Raw genomic sequence first — 18229 nt, 5'->3', positions numbered from 1 at the left:
CTCTCGAACTGCTCGGACGAGCCGTTCAATTTCGACGCAAGTGTCTATAGAGATTCTCTCTCTTTCTCTCTCGGGCGAACTTCCGATCGGTATATGGTATGAGATCCGTGGCTCGTTACTGTGGCTAATCGTAAGTTGTTGATCCTTCGGCGCACGCAACGCGGCCGTAAGCACAATGATCGTACCTTAAGAGAGGGACAAGCGTGGATAGACGGAGAAGAAATGGAAAGAGAAAGAAAGAGACGTAAAGGAAAGGCCGATGTTGATGTGAATAAAAATTGAGAAAAACACGATGGAAGTACGTGTGGAATGTACGTGTTGGATGGGACGAAATGTGAAATAATATTCAAAGATGCCGTGAACTCGAGCACACACGAGCTCGAAGGGAAGGTGGAGTATACGGTAAAAAAAAGGAATTCGTTCTTCGCACGATCGGTCACGTCAGGTTCGGACGTCAGAGGCGTATTCGGGGAGTATCGTAAAGAACGATGCGACGGCATGCGTCAATGAGATAATCTATCAAGATGAGAATAAGATTCAAGAGTAGATCCAGATAAAAGAGTGGGGCGGGTGGAAGGGGGTGGACACTTTTGGATTTTTTGGAGAGCAGTAAGTAAATACAAAATGCGTTACTGTCAGGTTCTAACGTGATAACATTGTGATATTAAAACTGTACACACGGTAGTGTCCTGTGTAGCTGAAATAAACACCCTTCGCTCGCGTGTCGGGGTTCCCTCGTGAGTTCGGGGGAGGAACGTTTCCGGCGCGGACTGCGAGTTGGGATACCGCACCGTTACATCATTCAGCGGCGGGTTATCGTTTCCGAGTTCTCGATCATTTCACCGTCCTTTGGCAGGTGGGTAGATTTACCATGAAGAATACGTTGAGCTCGATCAGCGACGCCAGTATAAGGAACACGGCGTACATGCACAGACAGGCACGGCCTACTTTTGTATCGAGCTGGAACTTGTTGGAAGCGAACGCGATGTACAGCAGCATCAGCGTCGACAGTAACGATATCGCGCTGTATTCCAGCCCGCCGGAATTTATACTGATGTAGTGCCTCCCGGGCTGCGTGGGCGAAAAGGACGACTTGATCAGCCACGGTAATCCGAGACACAGCAGTATGTCGAACGTGTTCGATCCTATCGAATTGCTGATGCCCATCGAGCCGTGTCCTGGACAAAAGTGAAACGNGGGGGGGGGGGGGTAGAGTGGAAGAGAAAAGTAGCTAGCGACTAGAATACCTATGTATAAATAGGGAAGTACCATTGAATTCGATATACCGAAAGCCCGCCGTTTTCCTTGCATGGTGATACTTGGAGCAAGCGAATAAGAGCTCGGATGCAATGGAAAGGAATAAGGAACAAGGAATTCAATTTCAACATAAGAAAACCATGCTTTAATTCATGATAATGGAATAGGAAACTAGGATTAGAGAGACACTATTGAAATTCTATTTCTTATGACTTGTGTGCTTGTAGGGTCTACTGATTGATTGAAAGTTAACCTTCACAATGACGGTTCGATTACTGTCAATGTATAAGTCAATCTCAACTGACTTTATTCATTGCGCTCTCTATTTATATCTGAGACTCTACTGATGGCTCGTTTTTTCCGAATGCTTGCGCTACCGTTTTCCTGCAACTTTTCTTCCTCGAGCGTCCGTTCGCGATCGTTAATCGCTCGTATCGTCACCGCGACGAAATCAATTTTCAACATCACTCATTACCACGCGAACAAAACACACGGTGATCACATACCTTGCTTCGCGACGATCACGCTCGACACGGCTTCGGGCACACTGGTTCCCGCTGCGAGGAAGGTTATACCCATTACGGAATCTGGGATCTTGAGTGTGTCGCCTGGAAGAGAGAAACGAAATATGCGCGTCTCGCATGTAGCCGTTTCGAGATAGATCACGAAGATTCTTGCATGCACGGCAAAATATTCCCCATCGTCGCATCTCTCCGCTCTTTAATACCAAATCAGTGGAGAGAATAATGTAATATTGTCGAGAGAGAGAAATCTCTTTAGAAAAACATTTAATCTGTTCATGTGCGACGTGCGACACGTCGTAATTCAGCTTTAAATTAGTTGCGTTCAGTAGAAGAAGAAACTCAGCGAACGTTTAGTCGTTATTGCTTGTACTGCTGCGGAGTACCTTCCTTTAGAATTTTTACAGATCCAGGAGAATGCACCAGTCAGGAGCAATAGTCACTTAGTGCTCACTGAGCTATTATTTTTCCTTTTTTGCAGAACGCAGGCGCATTAAAACGACCAAAACCCACCGATTATAGTGATCATCCACGCTACCACGTAGCTGAGCGACCCGATCCAAATGATGCACATCAGAAACGTGACGGGAAACCAGTTCTTGAATCTGGGTTTCTCGCAATCGGGGATTGTGCACATGAATATCAAATGAATAGGCCATGTTGTGACCCAAGCGGTCTTCCTTAACCACCCGGCGCGCGCCGGCCACACCAACAGCTCGTACTCGTAATCTGCTGCAGAACATGTTACAAGAATTTCAGACTCGCAATATCCCACATGGCAGAAATGTCCGAAATACATCATAAGGATATTTTTAGGACATAATGTATTTTGGATATTTCTGCTGCGTGGGATAACAGATCGATATCGTCTCGTTTCTCTTCATTTATTTCTCTCGCGTGTATTTTCCAATCGGAAGGATTTCAAGGGTCATCTCATGAGAGAAATATGCAGGCACAAAGTTTGGATAATGGCTATACAAACGTGCATCAGAGTGTGCAGTCGGTTAAGTCTTTCAACCTCGACAGGTATGTTGCTTTGGAAACTTCCATTCGCACGCGCTTAACCCGTTTAATCGTTTCAATCAAGTGGAAGAAGTGTTTTCGATACAACCTTGACCGATCAAGTAGCCTTAGTGACATATTATGCGTCGCTTTACGCGGTTACTATCGTTACGTCGTCGGATCAGAAGAAAGTATCGCAAACTGATATTGTTAATAATCGAATGAATCAGACTGATTAGATTAGATTAGACGATACACGCTGAAGGAAAATGTTAGCTAACCGTCTTCTCCGTCGCGACTAGTAGGAACTTTTGCGGGACAAATTATATTTCATTCGTGACGACGAGGAGCGCGCTAAACACTTACTAGGATCCGGATTCTCCTCCTGCGTCTTCGTTCCGCCGTTTTGCAGCGGCACGTCAATGGTGGCTATTGGCTCGACACGATCCACGGGCGATTGCAATTTATCCGGTCTCGGTAAGTGAATATCGCTAGCGTCTGTGGGAAACGTGGATTATGCGTTTTACAGTAACGAGCCGGAAAATATATACGACTTTGTCGCAAAAGTGCCGGATTTATCATCGATGCAGCGTTACACAGACGCTCGCTCGCAATCCCGACACCCGCAAGGATCGTAGGTGACGCCGAAATTCATTTTTTTAACACGTTCACGACGGGGTGCATCACCGGTGGGTCACGCTCGACTGTCCCATCTGGCGGCGTGCATCACCGGTGGGTCACACGATACTGAGCCATCGGGCGGCGTGCATCACCGGTGGGTCACGCTTGAACATTCGTTTAGATATCGCTCACCATCAAAAATATAGTTCGTTTAGTAACTGGAAAAAATTGCCGTATAGTTGAAAATTTAAATAATTGAAATTTGAATGGCGCCGCCAGATGAAGCGCAGCATGAATTCGAGCGCCGCCTCACAGCGAAAAACATGAAAATCGACCCCGGCGTGAACGTGTTAATCTTACGAATCTCATCAGAAATTTTCTTGATTTTATTAAAAAACTTTAATAACTACTCCAAGCAATACCGCGTCTGACTGTAATTTTCGGCAATCGCGACTCACGTCGCGTCGATAAAGATTCTAATTATATAAATGCATCTTGAATGATACAGCATTATTCAATGTGTGTACACAGAAAAAAAAATTAGTACCAATTCAACTCATATTCTCATATATAAGGGGAGGTTCTCATCTAGAGGTCTAAAAACACGGTGATTTCCTTGATTTTTTTTTTGTCATAGAAGGAAGTAAATGAACAACTTGAGTTTTTTGACAGTTATTTATCGACTCTTAAAGTGTAGAAAAATATTTTTTTTGGTGCATAAAGGTGTCATGGGAAGTGTTAATACGTCGTCGAACGTCACGTTGAAAAAAAAGGTAGCCAAAGGTCTCCATCACACAGCACGTTTATGTCATGTGAAATGAAAAAAACCCAAAAATTTTATAAATTATATGATATTTATTGGAGCTTGAAGCAATAATATCAATAAAAAGTCGAAAATTACAAAAAAGGCGGACATGTGAATTTCTAGTAACGTTTTTTTCACATTTTTCGCTCTTTAAAGTGCTCTGAAAATAAAAAAAAAGACGACAAATATCATCCGAATTTATGTTTAGGATCCAATAAATTTCATCTACTTTAAAATAAAAAAAAATCCAAGTCAATCCATCGAGTAGTTCTTGAGATATCGTGGAGACCAGTTTGAAAAACATGATTGTTCAGAAAACGCGTTTTAATGTGATAGTACTCGTACTTGACGCCATGCAATTCGTTCCTTTCTTATGCGATAACTTTTTATGCAATCGTTATCGGCCAAACCACTTTGAGAACATATTCTACACATCATAAGCTATCGAAAAAAAAAAAATTAAAAAAAAACGATTTTTTGGTCGAGTTTCATGAGAACCTCCCCATAAGCAAGAACATATTTTACATGAAGATAAAACTCACTTTTACACGAACAAATTCTATATGGCTCCATTAAAAATATATATTCATGTTATTCAAGAATAATTTTCATGAATGGAGAAGAGAAAGTATTGAATAAATAAGATACGATATCTTCAAAGAATCATATCAATTTGAAGATATCCTTTTTATATATCCAATTTTATATGTCCAATATCTTTTCCTCTCAATTCGTAAAAATTACTCTTGAATAATAGAAATATGACACTTTTCTTCGTGTAAGAGTAAGTCTTATTATCTTCATTGTATAAGATTCTTGCTTATATATGAGATTTGAATTGATATTATTTTTTTTCTGCAATCGCATGTTTATAAACTTGCAATTGTCTTTCTTATCTCTTCAATACGTATCTTCGACGAGAGTTCAATCGAAGGAGTAAATGTTATGGAGTCGCAGATATCTATCTCGCGCATTCGGTAGTCGACGGAATTGCGAGTCTCAGTATATAAATCGCGAGACGCGATAATCTCGCTGCAACGAACATCGCTTCAGGCTCAACAATACCGAAATTACGGTCTCACCTGTCGTAACTCGTCGGCTGTCCGAGGATATCTGATCGTCGTTCGTACGGAATCTCGTACACCGCTGGAACGATTTATCCCAATACATCACGGCGATATAAACAATGTACAAGAGCACCAACGTTAACGCTTCGTACCATTCCACCCGTTCGTCGTGTATAATGCATATTAAAATTGCAACCGTGACACCGTAAGCGAGACAGTCTCTACTAACGGGCCACCAATCTAGAGGTACCACCTGTGTACGAGAAAACATTGTTATGAGACTGGATTGCAGCACAGATGTCGAGTGAATGTTCGTGGACGCCCAGAGAAACAATAATTCATAAGTCTTCAACATTATCGCCGGGAAAAGGTATATTGACACACGTATGTTAAAAAAAAGAAAAATATCTCATAATATGAATATTGTATATTGTACGTTTATTTTTTCTTTTTCATTCTCTCTAATAATCTCGGCGGTATTTGTAATTTCATTACATGTCGCGCGCGCGGGCACATGCAAATTTGCACGCCTTTCCAATTTCGCGTTTATTAAACTTCGCAAAACTACGGAACATTTGGCAACCCACCATTCCCGCACCGATACCGCAGCAGGCTGGGACAGCCAGGATGTTGAATACTGCGGAACCTACTATCGTCCCGACGCCAATGTCACCTTCCGTGATGAATGTTCCGATGGCATTCACGAATAATTCTGGGGCCGACGTCGCCGCCGCCATAAACGTTGCGCCGGCTACGTCTTTCGACATTGAGAGTGCTGAAACGTAACGCCAGTTCTCCGCTCAGTTTTAATTACCTACGCGTATATTACACGCGCCGATTATTATTGCTAGCGATTCATCGATCTTTGCCATCTGAGATATTTTCTAATTTTGTTTTTTTTTTCATGTAGCTTTTACAGTTTCAAGCAGAGAGAGAGAGAGAGAGAGAGAGAGAGAATACGCGAAAGATCGATACGCACACAATTCGCGCGACTTTGTCTCTGCTACAAATATCTCCGATGACAACGAACCTCCGATGGATCAAATGAATCTACATCTAATTGCGCATCGAGCGAGCTAATTGTGCTTTTTTTGAAAATTTTATTAAGAATAGCCACGATTTTTACACTTTGCATGCTCGCTGTGCATTTGGCGCTATAAATGCGGCTAATAGACTAACAAATGCGATTTTCTTGCTTCTTGCGCGATTGGAACTTGCAACGGGGTACAATTGCGTTCAACACTAAATATAGGTGGCGATCAAGATGACAGCGAAGATACCACGAATGAGATCGAGAGAGCGTTTGGAAAAAATATCGCAGTTTCCGAATGAGAGACAATTACAGTAACAGCTGATGAGATGTGTCTGGCGCCCGCAGTGACGCAGATATGCTGCAGCACGGCATCGATTCGAGGAGTCGCACATCGCGTATCTCAAGCGCTCGCTTGAAATCAACGTAACGTTGCTGATGCCCGTTTCTCGGCCAGCGTCGCTTAAACCTTAACCTAAGCTTGAACTCTCCTCAAGCAAAGACTGACACTCAAGTTAAGGTTTAATCGACGCTTGTAGAAACGGGCATAGAAGCACGCCAGAACAATCCGTTTCGACCAGATCCGATACTTGAGATTCACTTTCAAACATTGGCACACAGATATAAAATTAATATCAATTCGAGACTCATCATATATAAGCAAAAATATGGTAACCTTATATGAAGATAAAACTTGCTTACATAACAAAAATTCTATATAGTTATACTATTCTATATAATCTCTGCTAGTATTTTATATAATTTCACTAACAATATATTCATATGTTATTCAAAAATAACTTTCATGAATTGAGAGAGAAGAAAATATTGAAAAAAAAACGATATCTTTAAACTAAGAATCGTATCAGTTTAAAGATATCGTTCTTTTTCCATCCAATATTTTTCCCTCTCAGTTCATAAGAATTATTCTTGAACAACAAGAATATATTTTTAGTGGAACTATATATAGAATTTCTTCGCATCAGAGCGAGTTTTATCTTTATATAAAATTATATTACATGAGAATACGAGTCTTGAATTGATACTAATTATTTCTCTGCATACGCGCACGCAGCGATGCGCGCTCACGCGAGCGAGTGAGCGAGCGGCGTAAAGTTCACAAGAAGTTCAGGGGGAAAAAAATATGTAATGCGCAACCCTTACCGTGACATATTTTTTCTACAGCAGGTACGAAGAATTTATCGCATACTACTGCTAAAGCGATAAATAAGTAAAGCGACACAATGACGTGTACGACAACGGCACCGCCTTGTCTCTGCTCCTCATCAAATAGGTCGTGTGGAAAGTCTTCTATAGCCGGTGGCGTACAATTTATACCTAAAACGTAAATCACCTTTTAAGGACGATGCACAGTATCATACGGTCGAAGGGAGATTATCCGACGTCGGGAACATTGGCTCTATACGAGGCGAGTACAATACAAAGCGACATTGTTTTAGTTATTTTCCGTCCGTCATTTATCAGCAAGTAATTCTCGTTTGCCCATTCGAATGTGTAAAGCGTATTCTAGAAAGAGAGAGAGAGAGAGAGAGAGGGACGTTGGCCTCATTGAATATGTCGTCATTGGCTCCCTCGATATCGCAGAGTGACCTATAATCCTCAACCAATAGAAAACAAGCAAACGGAGCGAGATTTAAATCTAGAAGAAGATTTCATCGTTTTGATGTCGAGAGAAATTCTTATGATGTGTCGAAACGATTCTTTCCTTCGAGATAAGCCTTCCCGACGGAAACTTCTCCGCCGTGAACAGGCTTTGCCCCCGCGATTTAAATTCACTTCTGTTCTTTTTTTTCCTGGAGGAATCTTGCCTTTTTGTACTCCTGTGTGACTTTCGCCACACCCTTATTCTATTTATTCGTGGCGAGCGCGTAATACCGATTCCGGATGTACCGCACCCACGCACACTCCGTATCCGACGAAATGCATTTTTATCGTTATGCAACGCATAGCGCGATACAAATCTGGCGGCGGTACGCACAAGCCGGGGAGAGCCGTGTGTAGGATACATTCCTGTTTATAATTTAGCACACGACGAATAACATTTTGATGAGACGCGCCGGTGATGACGCATGTGTGACAAGAGAGAGTAAGTGAGAGGGGCGGGGGGATGCGATGCTGAAAAATAAAAAAGGTCTCGCAGCCTGAAATATTCTATATATTTTTCTATACGCTGTGTTACTTATAAATAATAATAATAATAATACTATGAAAATAATAAACGTGACTTCACGTTCGTCTCGTCGAAAATATTAATTTTATCCCTCCTCTCTTCATCCCTTTTCACCGTTCCCAAGCGAGCCAATATTTTCGGTCAGCTCGGTCCGCTCGTAACTCGCGTTGTCTCTCGTATTGAATTCCGCGAGAAGACCTCACACGGCAGAATGGACAGCTACATGTTTGCTACTTTAATATAATGCAGAGACTTTTTCTCTCTGTCGCGCGCGACGCGCGGCCGCTCATGGGTTAATACGATAAGAGAGCGGCGGGAAGAGCTTAAAGTTAACCATTATCTTTTTAGAGTCAGCAGCGCTCGTTCTGGCGCTAAAAGGGAGCGGAGCCGTGACGAGGAGGTAGATCGACGATTACGAAATCGTATATTAGCACGTACGTTGACTCGTCGAATAGGAACATTCCCGCTGAAACGCCTGAACGAGACACGAAATGTCACGCGTGTACGTATATGTATGTATCGTGTGTATGTAGGGTCCGCAACCACGTACACGACTTGCGTCGATGTCGCTGTCCAAATCGGATCGTGTGGTGGTAAGATAACGATAGGCCAAGTAGGAAACGTCTCGTTACCGCGTGCGCCATTACTTCAATTTTATGGAACCCGTGTCGTGCCGAATTATTTGGCAAACAACCGGCTGTGCCGCGGTACAAAGGTGGTCTGTACAGTCGACCTCATGTACCATTCCCTGCACGGCGAGTTGCACGATTTTCAGCCTTACGCATGAGGCTGAAAGTCGCAGAAGTAATTTTAGTTACACTGGTTGCGTTCAGCAGAACATTTTGTTTCTTTTGCGATGCGTTGGAAGTTTTGAATCTAGAAGAATAATCCAATCTCAGTTTGGAGAGCTTCCAGCAAAGTTGCAAAGTAAACATTCTGGTGAACGCAGCCGTCAGTAGAGCTACAATTCTAATTGATGACAGTTTTCGGCCTTATGTATACGCGTGAAGGGCTAAAAATCGTGTAACAGTAAAAAGTTTCGATCCAGAGGATAGCGCAGCACGCATGACGCCGACTGTACTCGCGCGAAACGCGATTTTGATCGTGCACACGCACAGTAAGCGCGCACAGAACCGGTGCTCGTTACACCAATTTTAGCGAGGCGAATTTTCAAAGGCGTTCCATCACGGAACGTTTAGCGAACTGTCGAACCGCTGGATACGTGTCCACTCCGGTTTCGGCCACGTTACCGCCGACCTTGTCCCGTTAATTGCCGAGATCTCTTTCGCGCGCGTTGCGTCGCACGAGCGCGAAAAATTTGATCGATTCTCCGCGCGCGATGTGCCACGCGCGGTTGACGCGTCAAACGTGTCCTCAAATTCGTACGTCCGTCTTCAGCGTCGAAAACCTAAAAAGTTGGAGCAGCTTCTTTTCGCTCATACAGAAATAAAATCTTAAATCAATGATAGATATTCTCATATATAAGAAAGAATATTATAATTCAAATATTATATTATAGTTCAAATCAAGACTAAAAATCTTCCAAGATTATGTATAACATTCTTGCTTATATATAAAAACACTTATCATTGATTTATAAAACTAACCTTTTTTCACGCATAATTAACGATATTTGGTAAAAATGTCTGTACTAATTAAGCTTCTATGATATAATGAAACGCGAATTGGAAATTCGAAATTGGAGAGATTCCGATTCTCATTGAATTGAAATACGCGTTAACGGGTATTGTATCTCAGTTACAGATGAACGAATCGCGATCATTAAAGGTAGTTGGTCGGTCAACCAATTTTCTCTCAGAAATCTTTTCAAAGTTAGCTGCATATTGATAAGAATATTATCCACACGTCTGTAAATTTGAAAAATGAAAATGATTGGCCATTCGACTGAAAAATGAGAATAATTGACCATTCGGAAATTGAAATGTTCGTAACTGAAGATGACACTTTTTATACATGTTCCTTGAGATTAATGTTCCACTTTTAATTTCTTCTATACCGTAAACCACATTTAGGATTTTAATGGGAAACTACTGTGATATTAAGGACTAGTATAAAGACATTATATAAAATTTTCAAAATTATTGACCATTTTGTTTTAAAAATACAGCCATAGATAATTTACAATTTATAATAATACCCGTGATATATACGTACATATATACATATTTAAATGTTTATGTATCGCTTTCTATTATATATGCACTTCTATTATGCTCAACTGGCGCATAAATAAATAAAATTAATATCGCTTAATATCGGAGATCCGGTATCGCGGACCAACTACCCAAACAGAACAAATTTCTAAAGGACATCTTAAAGACGTTTGAGGGATATCTAAAAAAGCAAACACAGAACGTCTCTTGAGCGTCTTTAAGAAATTTGTTCTGCCCGGCTACCTTAACTCGTGTCAACTCTTATCGCTGTACGGACCGAAGTCGTAGACGAAAAATCGAGTCGAGATCTCGGCGAAATACGTGTATCCCGCAAGACGCAACACATATTCGCGCGTCTAGCCTTCGCTCGCGCGTGAGATTTCGATACGTCGTTTTTCTCCGCGATAAAGCCCGCTCGTTTCGCGCCTCGCCGAACCGCCGGTCCAACGTCCGCTCGAAATTTCAACGGATTAAATACTGCGCGCGCGCGAGTTCGTGCCGCGGCGGATTACCTAATTGCGCCGGCGTATCCGGAACGCGGGCCGGCATTATTGCACGACAATGCAGCGAGCTAATGGCGACATTAATCTCGCCAGCCTCATCATATTTTAATTTCTCCCCGAGACACGGTCCTTCCTCCCTTCCGCCCTTCCCGCCGATAGAGCGCGAGCACATGCAAGAACGTGCGCGTATTGGTGCCTCTTGCAGGTTATACCGCTATGTGACTGATGTGACTTCCTACCGATTAAGCAACCTAAAGAAGTTAAATTGCTCTCATTCAACTTGGCAGAACAGATGCCATTCATGTCTAATGTACGTCGTATAAACTAGATATATCACGACTCAACGAGACTCGCGGAGCCCGACGGCGGCGGCGGCGGTGGAGGCGGCGGCGGCGGCGGAGGTGGCGGCGACAACGGCGGCGGCGATGCGGTCGGAAGGGCGCGGCGCGATGCGACGCGTCGCCGGTTGCCGGCAGACGGTAGCCGATAGATAATCGGTTTTTCGCCACCGACTCGCTGTCCGACGATACTCACGACGGCCTGATGATGCTTTCCGCCGATTATTCCAGAGGCATTCGAACGGAGAATCCTCGGCCGGCGGGAACCGAGCGGGAAGTTCTCCGAAGGACTGGCTTGAATCCGAGAGAGCGAGAGCGAGAATCGATACGGCCGGTCAAGTGAGCGAGGGCTCGCAATGCGAGTCGCGATCGATCGTTCGGATTTCAAATGATCGCGAGCAAATCCGCAAGGGAAATTCGAATGCGGACGGTATTTATCGCGAATGAGAAATAGAGAATCCTCGTTTTATTTTGTCGCACAACGCGGCACAATCGGCGTCACAATTCCCCAGACGGAAAATTACACGATTTTCAGCCTGCACGAGTCATAAAGTTGAAAATCGCATGAGTAACTATAACTATAATGATAGAGTTGCGATGACTCTAATTATGATGGTTTTGACCTTAAGTGTGTATATATGTGAGGCCGAAAATCGTGTAATTTTCAATCTAGGGAATGGTACAGCATACGTGACTCCGACCGTACAGTCGACGTCATATATGCCGTACCATTTTCTGGGCGGAGAGTGACACGATTTTCAACCTTACACAAACGGTTGAAAATCGCAAGAGTAATTCTAATAATAATAAGATCATTATGACTTCGATTATAATGATTTCGACCTCACGTGTACATGTATAAGGCCAAAAATCATGTAATTTCCGATCTAAGCTCGAACGAAGCTCATCTCTTCCTCGACGGAGGGTTTACACGATTTTCAGTCTTACACATAACACGTAAAATTGAAAATCGCGGAAGTGATTCCATGGCAGCATAATTAATTTCATACACGTTCTTGAAACGTATGTAGTACGTTTACGAAACGTTACATAAATACGTACGTGTAAAAAAAGAAGAACGTATATGAAGGTAATACATGTTACTTGAGTCTAATTATAATAAAGTAGGGTTGTGATGGTTCTAATTAGAAAAGTTTCAACCCCTTATGTGTATATGTGAAAAATCGTGTAATAATGAAAAATTTCAATCTAGGAAGTGACACAGCATATATGACGCCGACTGTACATACGGCAGATCAAAGGTTGCGGCACTCTCGTTCGATGAGTTTCGCAACGTGTCTCGTATCCAATAAGAAAAGACATCCAATAAGAGACAAATTCTCCTATTGGGCGCAGAATGCGTTCCGCCACGCTCATCGGGAGAAAAATGTCGCAACCTTTAATCCGCCGACTGTATGGAATACTAAAATGCTCGGAAGCTGCAATAAATTTCCCGGCGGTTTCGAGCTGAGAGCGAAGGTGGTGTCTTGAAAATTCCGAATATTGCTTTCGTGACGCGCGATCGTTCGATTTAAACAGGGGCTCGCGTAAAAGTTGTACGTGTTGCATGTTGTTTAACGTTGTCGTCTTACGCACTGTGTGTTTCGCTCGCGCGTCGTGTCGTCTCGCGCGTCGGATCGCGCAGGGGGGTGTCTATAGTCTCGCTATAAATATAATACTGCGGCGAGGAAGAGAGTAAATAAATGGTTCACATTGATTATCGTTGCGCGTCTTATGGTCTATACAGCACGTTACTTTGTAGTGTAGACGAAGGAACGATTTTAAACCGATATCCGCGGCGGAATCGCGCAATACAGCGTAAATAAAACCGCAACGACCGGCAATAGAGATGAGCTACGTAACTCACTCTCCGATGCTTGTTTTATCTTGCGAGGGTTCGGTGTTTTCGAGCTTGAATGATCGCCCGATACGTTATTCTCAATCAAAGGGTTACTCAGATTCTCCAGGATTTTCCCGAATCTTATTCAGCCGATATTCCGCATCTTGCGTTTCCGTCGAATGAGAACATAATTCGGATAATTAATCGTTTAATTGCCGCGTTATTAACGTTATTACCTTCGGAATTCAGCGTTAATCGCGGAGAGATTTGAAAAACGGCCCGTTATTTCCGTTATTTCTTGCTCTCCATAAGACACTCGCTCTTAAAGACTCTCTCACGCTCGCGTTTAAAGATAGACCGGATGGATTTTTTCGATGATAAACAGTCCGAGCATCGATCCTGTTTTTCAACATCTTCGATAGATAAACGTAAAGTAGCGGTTGTGCATAATCGAGGCAGCGAGGCTGGCGTGAATTAGCGTGAGTCTGTTCTATAAAAACCGAGCCGAGCTTCCCTCGAGCGACAAACAAACAATAATAAATATTAAGTAGGCTGTTCTTTTCTAAGAATGACACACTCACACGCGCACGAGCCTCCTCGTAATGTGCGGCTCTGAGCTTTGCGGCTCGTCCAGCTCGTATGTAAATCTGGCCCTGCGGACGATTGACAGGTCACGCCGGACAAGTGAACGACAAAGAAGAGCGACAAGCTAGAACGGTGGACGACGAGCGAACGTCGTTTTCGTTAATTTTCACTGATCCCAGGTCGCAATTGATGATGCTTAATTAATCGCTTTAGAAGACGCCGTGGTCCTCACGCGCTCATGCCTCTCGCCGGCTTGACTTTAATTAATCGCACTAATCGCCTCACCGTCCTCCCTGCGTTCTTGTTCTTATTAAAGGTCAACGTAACTGCCCACCGACGAAAGCGGATGCATCGCGTCTAAAGCTGAGTACGCACCGAAAGAGAACGAACAAGGAACGAGAACAGCTTTCGTTCGTTACAATTTGGAAAATCCGTAGCGCCACTGAGCGAAACTGAGCAGAGCTTTTCGGGAAGAGATTTGTTCGTAAGATGCTTTATTAGAGATAATTCGCGGGTGTTTAGACGCGAATACACACGGAGAAGATGTGTAGCAAAAATTACCGTAAAATTACTAAAACTTTACCGGAATTATGACTGAAATTATTATGTGTGTTGTGATCTTTAATGATGTGAACAATGAAACACGTCATTAAAGATTATAATACACATTATAATAATTTCAGTTATTATAGTTTCGGTCCATGATCCGGTGTTACAAAATTTTGCGGTGATTTGTACCTACAATATTTTCCCCGTGTACCCATTCATATTAAACTGGGCACACATTGGGCGAACGAACGAGGAACGAACGATGAATACAGACATTGTTACGATTTAGAAAATTGTGTGCGCCATGACGAGACTGAAAAAAAAACTGGTTTCGTGCCAATTTACTCATAAAGTGCTTTATCAAGGAAAATTCGTGCGCGTTTAGACGCAAATGTACACATTCGTATTACACATTCGTTCGTTGTTCGTTCGCTCAGTGTATACCCACCTTAACGTGAGCGGAGCGTGGAAGTAAACTTCTGCGTTCACATCGCCGTCCGTGTGGACCGTCAGTGACGATTGATAGAGATCTTTGCGAACAGTGGTAGACTCGCTTTTGCGGTATCGCTTGTGCAAACAGCCGGGATATGTTTGGTCGTTGACATTATTCATGCGTACGAATTAACATGCCGGAAGCTCGTCTCTCCATCCTAATATCCCAGTAAACACCAATCAACAAAGCAATGTTACAATTTCCTACCACGATAATAGTAGTTTCCCATTTAGTGACACAAGTCGACACAAACATCATTTTGTCTTTGTTCCATACTAAGTGAGTACAACAAAGATAGGATGATGTTTGTGTCGACTTGCGTCGCTGAATGGAAAGTATCCAATGTAAATACAATATAACATATGTTGTGTGTAATACAGTTACGATGTTGAATGAGATTATAACATTGATGTTATTGTTAGTTGATGCGTTTACTGGAATGTGTTCATCGACAATTTATTAGCGAACAAAACGATCGCGTGTTCAGCGCAGAGCGCGTGTCTCTCCTCCATTATTCCTTTCTACCCTTTTTCTATCGTTTCTTTTCTGATTTGTAACGGACACGTTGGACTAACGTTTCGTCCGAGTGAATACGCGCTACTTCCCAGCAAACACAAACCAACACCGGTAACATTGCATCAATAATTATAATTTCTCACTCAACAATGTAAGTGCAATATAACATGCGTGATACATATATTATATAGTTGCATTGTCGAGTGGAAAATTATAACATCGTCGTAAAGTTACCATTAGTTGGTGTTTATCGAATTGATAGTTTTTTTGCGACATGTAGACGATATGGAAGCGTCATCATTCGGCTTGCGATTCGTTGCGATTTTTGGCTAAGATTGAGACGTTAGAATGGAGAAAAATCCAAAATATAAGAGAAGGATTTTGGAAGGCCGCGGCGTCTCACAGACTTTCTGCCTTCGCGAGACATTTCGGGTGTTTGCGCTTCGCACGGAAAATACAATTCTAACGTCGAATTCGTGTCACTCGAGTTGCTGATATTAAAGATTTCTCATCGATAGGTCGTCATCTCACGATATTTCTCGAAGGAAGCGAAACATATATATACACACACGCACACACACACACACATACACAGTAAACACGCGATGCTCAGCGGCGGCAGCTCGCGCATACAGAAAGCTGTGTTTGCCTTCCTACGGCGCATCGTGTAAATTTTACCTTCTAAGAGTTACAAAAGGAGAGCTCACGCGAGAGTTGATTAACCCTTTCACACCCGATGTCCAGTATAATGGACGCGTCACTCTTACAGTCACTTAGTACCGTTTCCTCATTTTGCAGGCACGTTCTGAGATTCAAATCGTCTAACGTCATCTTTGCGACTTTCAGATCGAACGATGAATCGAGAAACGGGCATACAAAACGCATCTAGCAACGCAGAAGCCGTTAGCGAGTGCAAATAATTCGTGCTGTTAGTGGATAAAAATAAGACACACACCGGGAGACATCTGAAATCGTAAACAATTTTTCATTAGTGAAATCGAGGCAGCCGAGTTTTTCTGAAAAAGTGGAAGAGGCAAAAGGAGAGATAAGCGCTTTCGGGGTGCATCGTCCTCGAGCTCGGAATTAGCTCGGTGGTACTCAGCAAGTGGAATAAAATTCAAGCTGAATTTGACAGAGGCGAAAGAGAGGCAGAGGAGGAAGAGAGAGATGAGAGGAGAAGAGCAGGAAAAGCGATGGACGACACGTCTGAATACTCGTTACTGGCTCCAACGGCACGAATGTCGCGCGTGCAACCGAGAGAGGGAATTACACATATGTATACGTGCTATTTCTTTTCTCTTTTAAGGAACACTTCTTGCATCATCATCGGGCATCTCGCTCGCTTCGTGCGCGTCGACGACGACGATTAGCACCATGCTAAACGTGTAACGAAACAGTCCTACCGGACTTCGCACATTCCGCGTCTCCTCACAGCGCGCAACTGCCGTTCTTCCCGTCGACAAAGTGGAAAAAGTGGCGAAAAGTCGCGAGCCGACCGAGAACACATTTCGACAGATCCACGCAGATTTTCCCGCCGTCTCCCCGTTTTCCCCGGCTCCCTCTCTCTCTCTCTCCCTCTCTCTTTCTTTTTTTTCCCCGCGAATCTCGTCGTCGTCCTTGTCTCCGATTCTCCCGATCGACATATTTTCCGTGCACGCTTCACTCCGTCCCCGCATCCGCGTCCGAAACTGACTTTAACACGACGCAGTCCCGCCGATATTATTGAAAATAAGATTCGAACACACCTCCTCCTAGGTCAGACGTATCCATGTTGTCAATCCCGTTGTCACACACATACTACATTAACATCTACTCCGAAGTCCGACATCGTTTGTTGGAATCGCCCCTCCCTCTATCTCTTCTCTCGCACGTAGCGCCTGTTGCTGAATCCGTACTGCATGTAGGTGAAGCTCTCTCGGCTTTAGGTACGATGGAGGCTCCCGAAATTTACAACCGCAAATGCAAGCCGCAAATTACCGGAGGCCCGTAAATTGCGTCACGATCGTCAATACATTATTGTTTATTTCTTGTTTTTTCGCTTTCCTTAATGGGAGATAATAAACACGCGTCGTTGCGGCGATATTCTCCCGATCGAAAATCACCGCGCGCAACGTCCAATCCGCGAGAGGCGCATTACCCGTACAAGCGAATGTTGTGTTCAGCTAAAACTGAGTATGCATTGAGCAAACAACAAGGAACGAGCAACGAAAGCAAATTTTCATTGTTATAGTTATATGGAAAATGTGTATGACCGATTCACAAAGAGATTCACGAAGGAAAATATTTTGATGGCACAGCAGATTGTTGGTTACCTTTAGGGACAGTAGAAAAATTTGTTCGGACAGCGCAAAGATCTGTTAAGAGTATTAATTGCCTTTGCTGGATATATAGATATAGCAAAATAATTTGGTTGCGCCAAGTAAATTTTATCGTTGTCGCAACAACGTTTTACTACAACAGTAAAATTATTTTTTCCGTGTTGTATTTTTTTTATAAATTGCATTTTTTTAACAATAAACGCACAGCATATGCAAACTTTCGTTGTTATATTTAAAAAAATATATATGTCGTGATAAGTTCAAATACAACTTTTCGGGCCGATTTGCTTACAAGATGGCTTATCAGACGGTTTTAAAGAAAATTCGTCTCGCCGCGAATACATCACACGTTCGCTGTTCGTTCGTTTGCTAGGTGCATACGTACCTTTATATATTCGCTGTTCGTCCATTGTTCGTTA

At 43.0% G+C, this 18229-nt stretch overlaps 2 protein-coding genes across 2 annotated transcripts; both read right to left on the bottom strand.

The window, feature by feature from the left end:
* Nucleotides 1-834: 834 nt before the first annotated feature.
* On the bottom strand, nucleotides 835-5628 carry LOC106752094 (sodium/potassium/calcium exchanger 3-like). The gene is made up of 5 exons (XM_014633508.1): nucleotides 5289-5628; nucleotides 3147-3278; nucleotides 2292-2507; nucleotides 1764-1865; nucleotides 835-1145 (listed from the first exon to the last, which is right to left on the bottom strand). The coding sequence occupies exons 1-5, from the start codon at nucleotides 5626-5628 to the stop codon at nucleotides 835-837; spliced, it is 1101 nt and encodes a 366-aa protein (XP_014488994.1).
* LOC106752115 (sodium/potassium/calcium exchanger 3-like) lies at nucleotides 5543-17331 on the bottom strand. The gene is made up of 3 exons (XM_014633559.1): nucleotides 17238-17331; nucleotides 7468-7641; nucleotides 5543-6048 (listed from the first exon to the last, which is right to left on the bottom strand). Exons 1-3 carry the CDS (start codon nucleotides 17260-17262, stop codon nucleotides 5765-5767), a joined length of 483 nt encoding a protein of 160 aa, XP_014489045.1. The 5' UTR covers nucleotides 17263-17331; the 3' UTR covers nucleotides 5543-5764.
* Nucleotides 17332-18229: the final 898 nt, after the last annotated feature.

This window comes from Dinoponera quadriceps, unplaced genomic scaffold, assembly GCF_001313825.1.
Source record: "Dinoponera quadriceps isolate SergipeBrazil2010 unplaced genomic scaffold, ASM131382v1 scaffold365, whole genome shotgun sequence".
NCBI lineage: Eukaryota > Metazoa > Arthropoda > Insecta > Hymenoptera > Formicidae > Dinoponera > Dinoponera quadriceps.
This window is presented reverse-complemented; position numbering and strand designations above follow the sequence as displayed.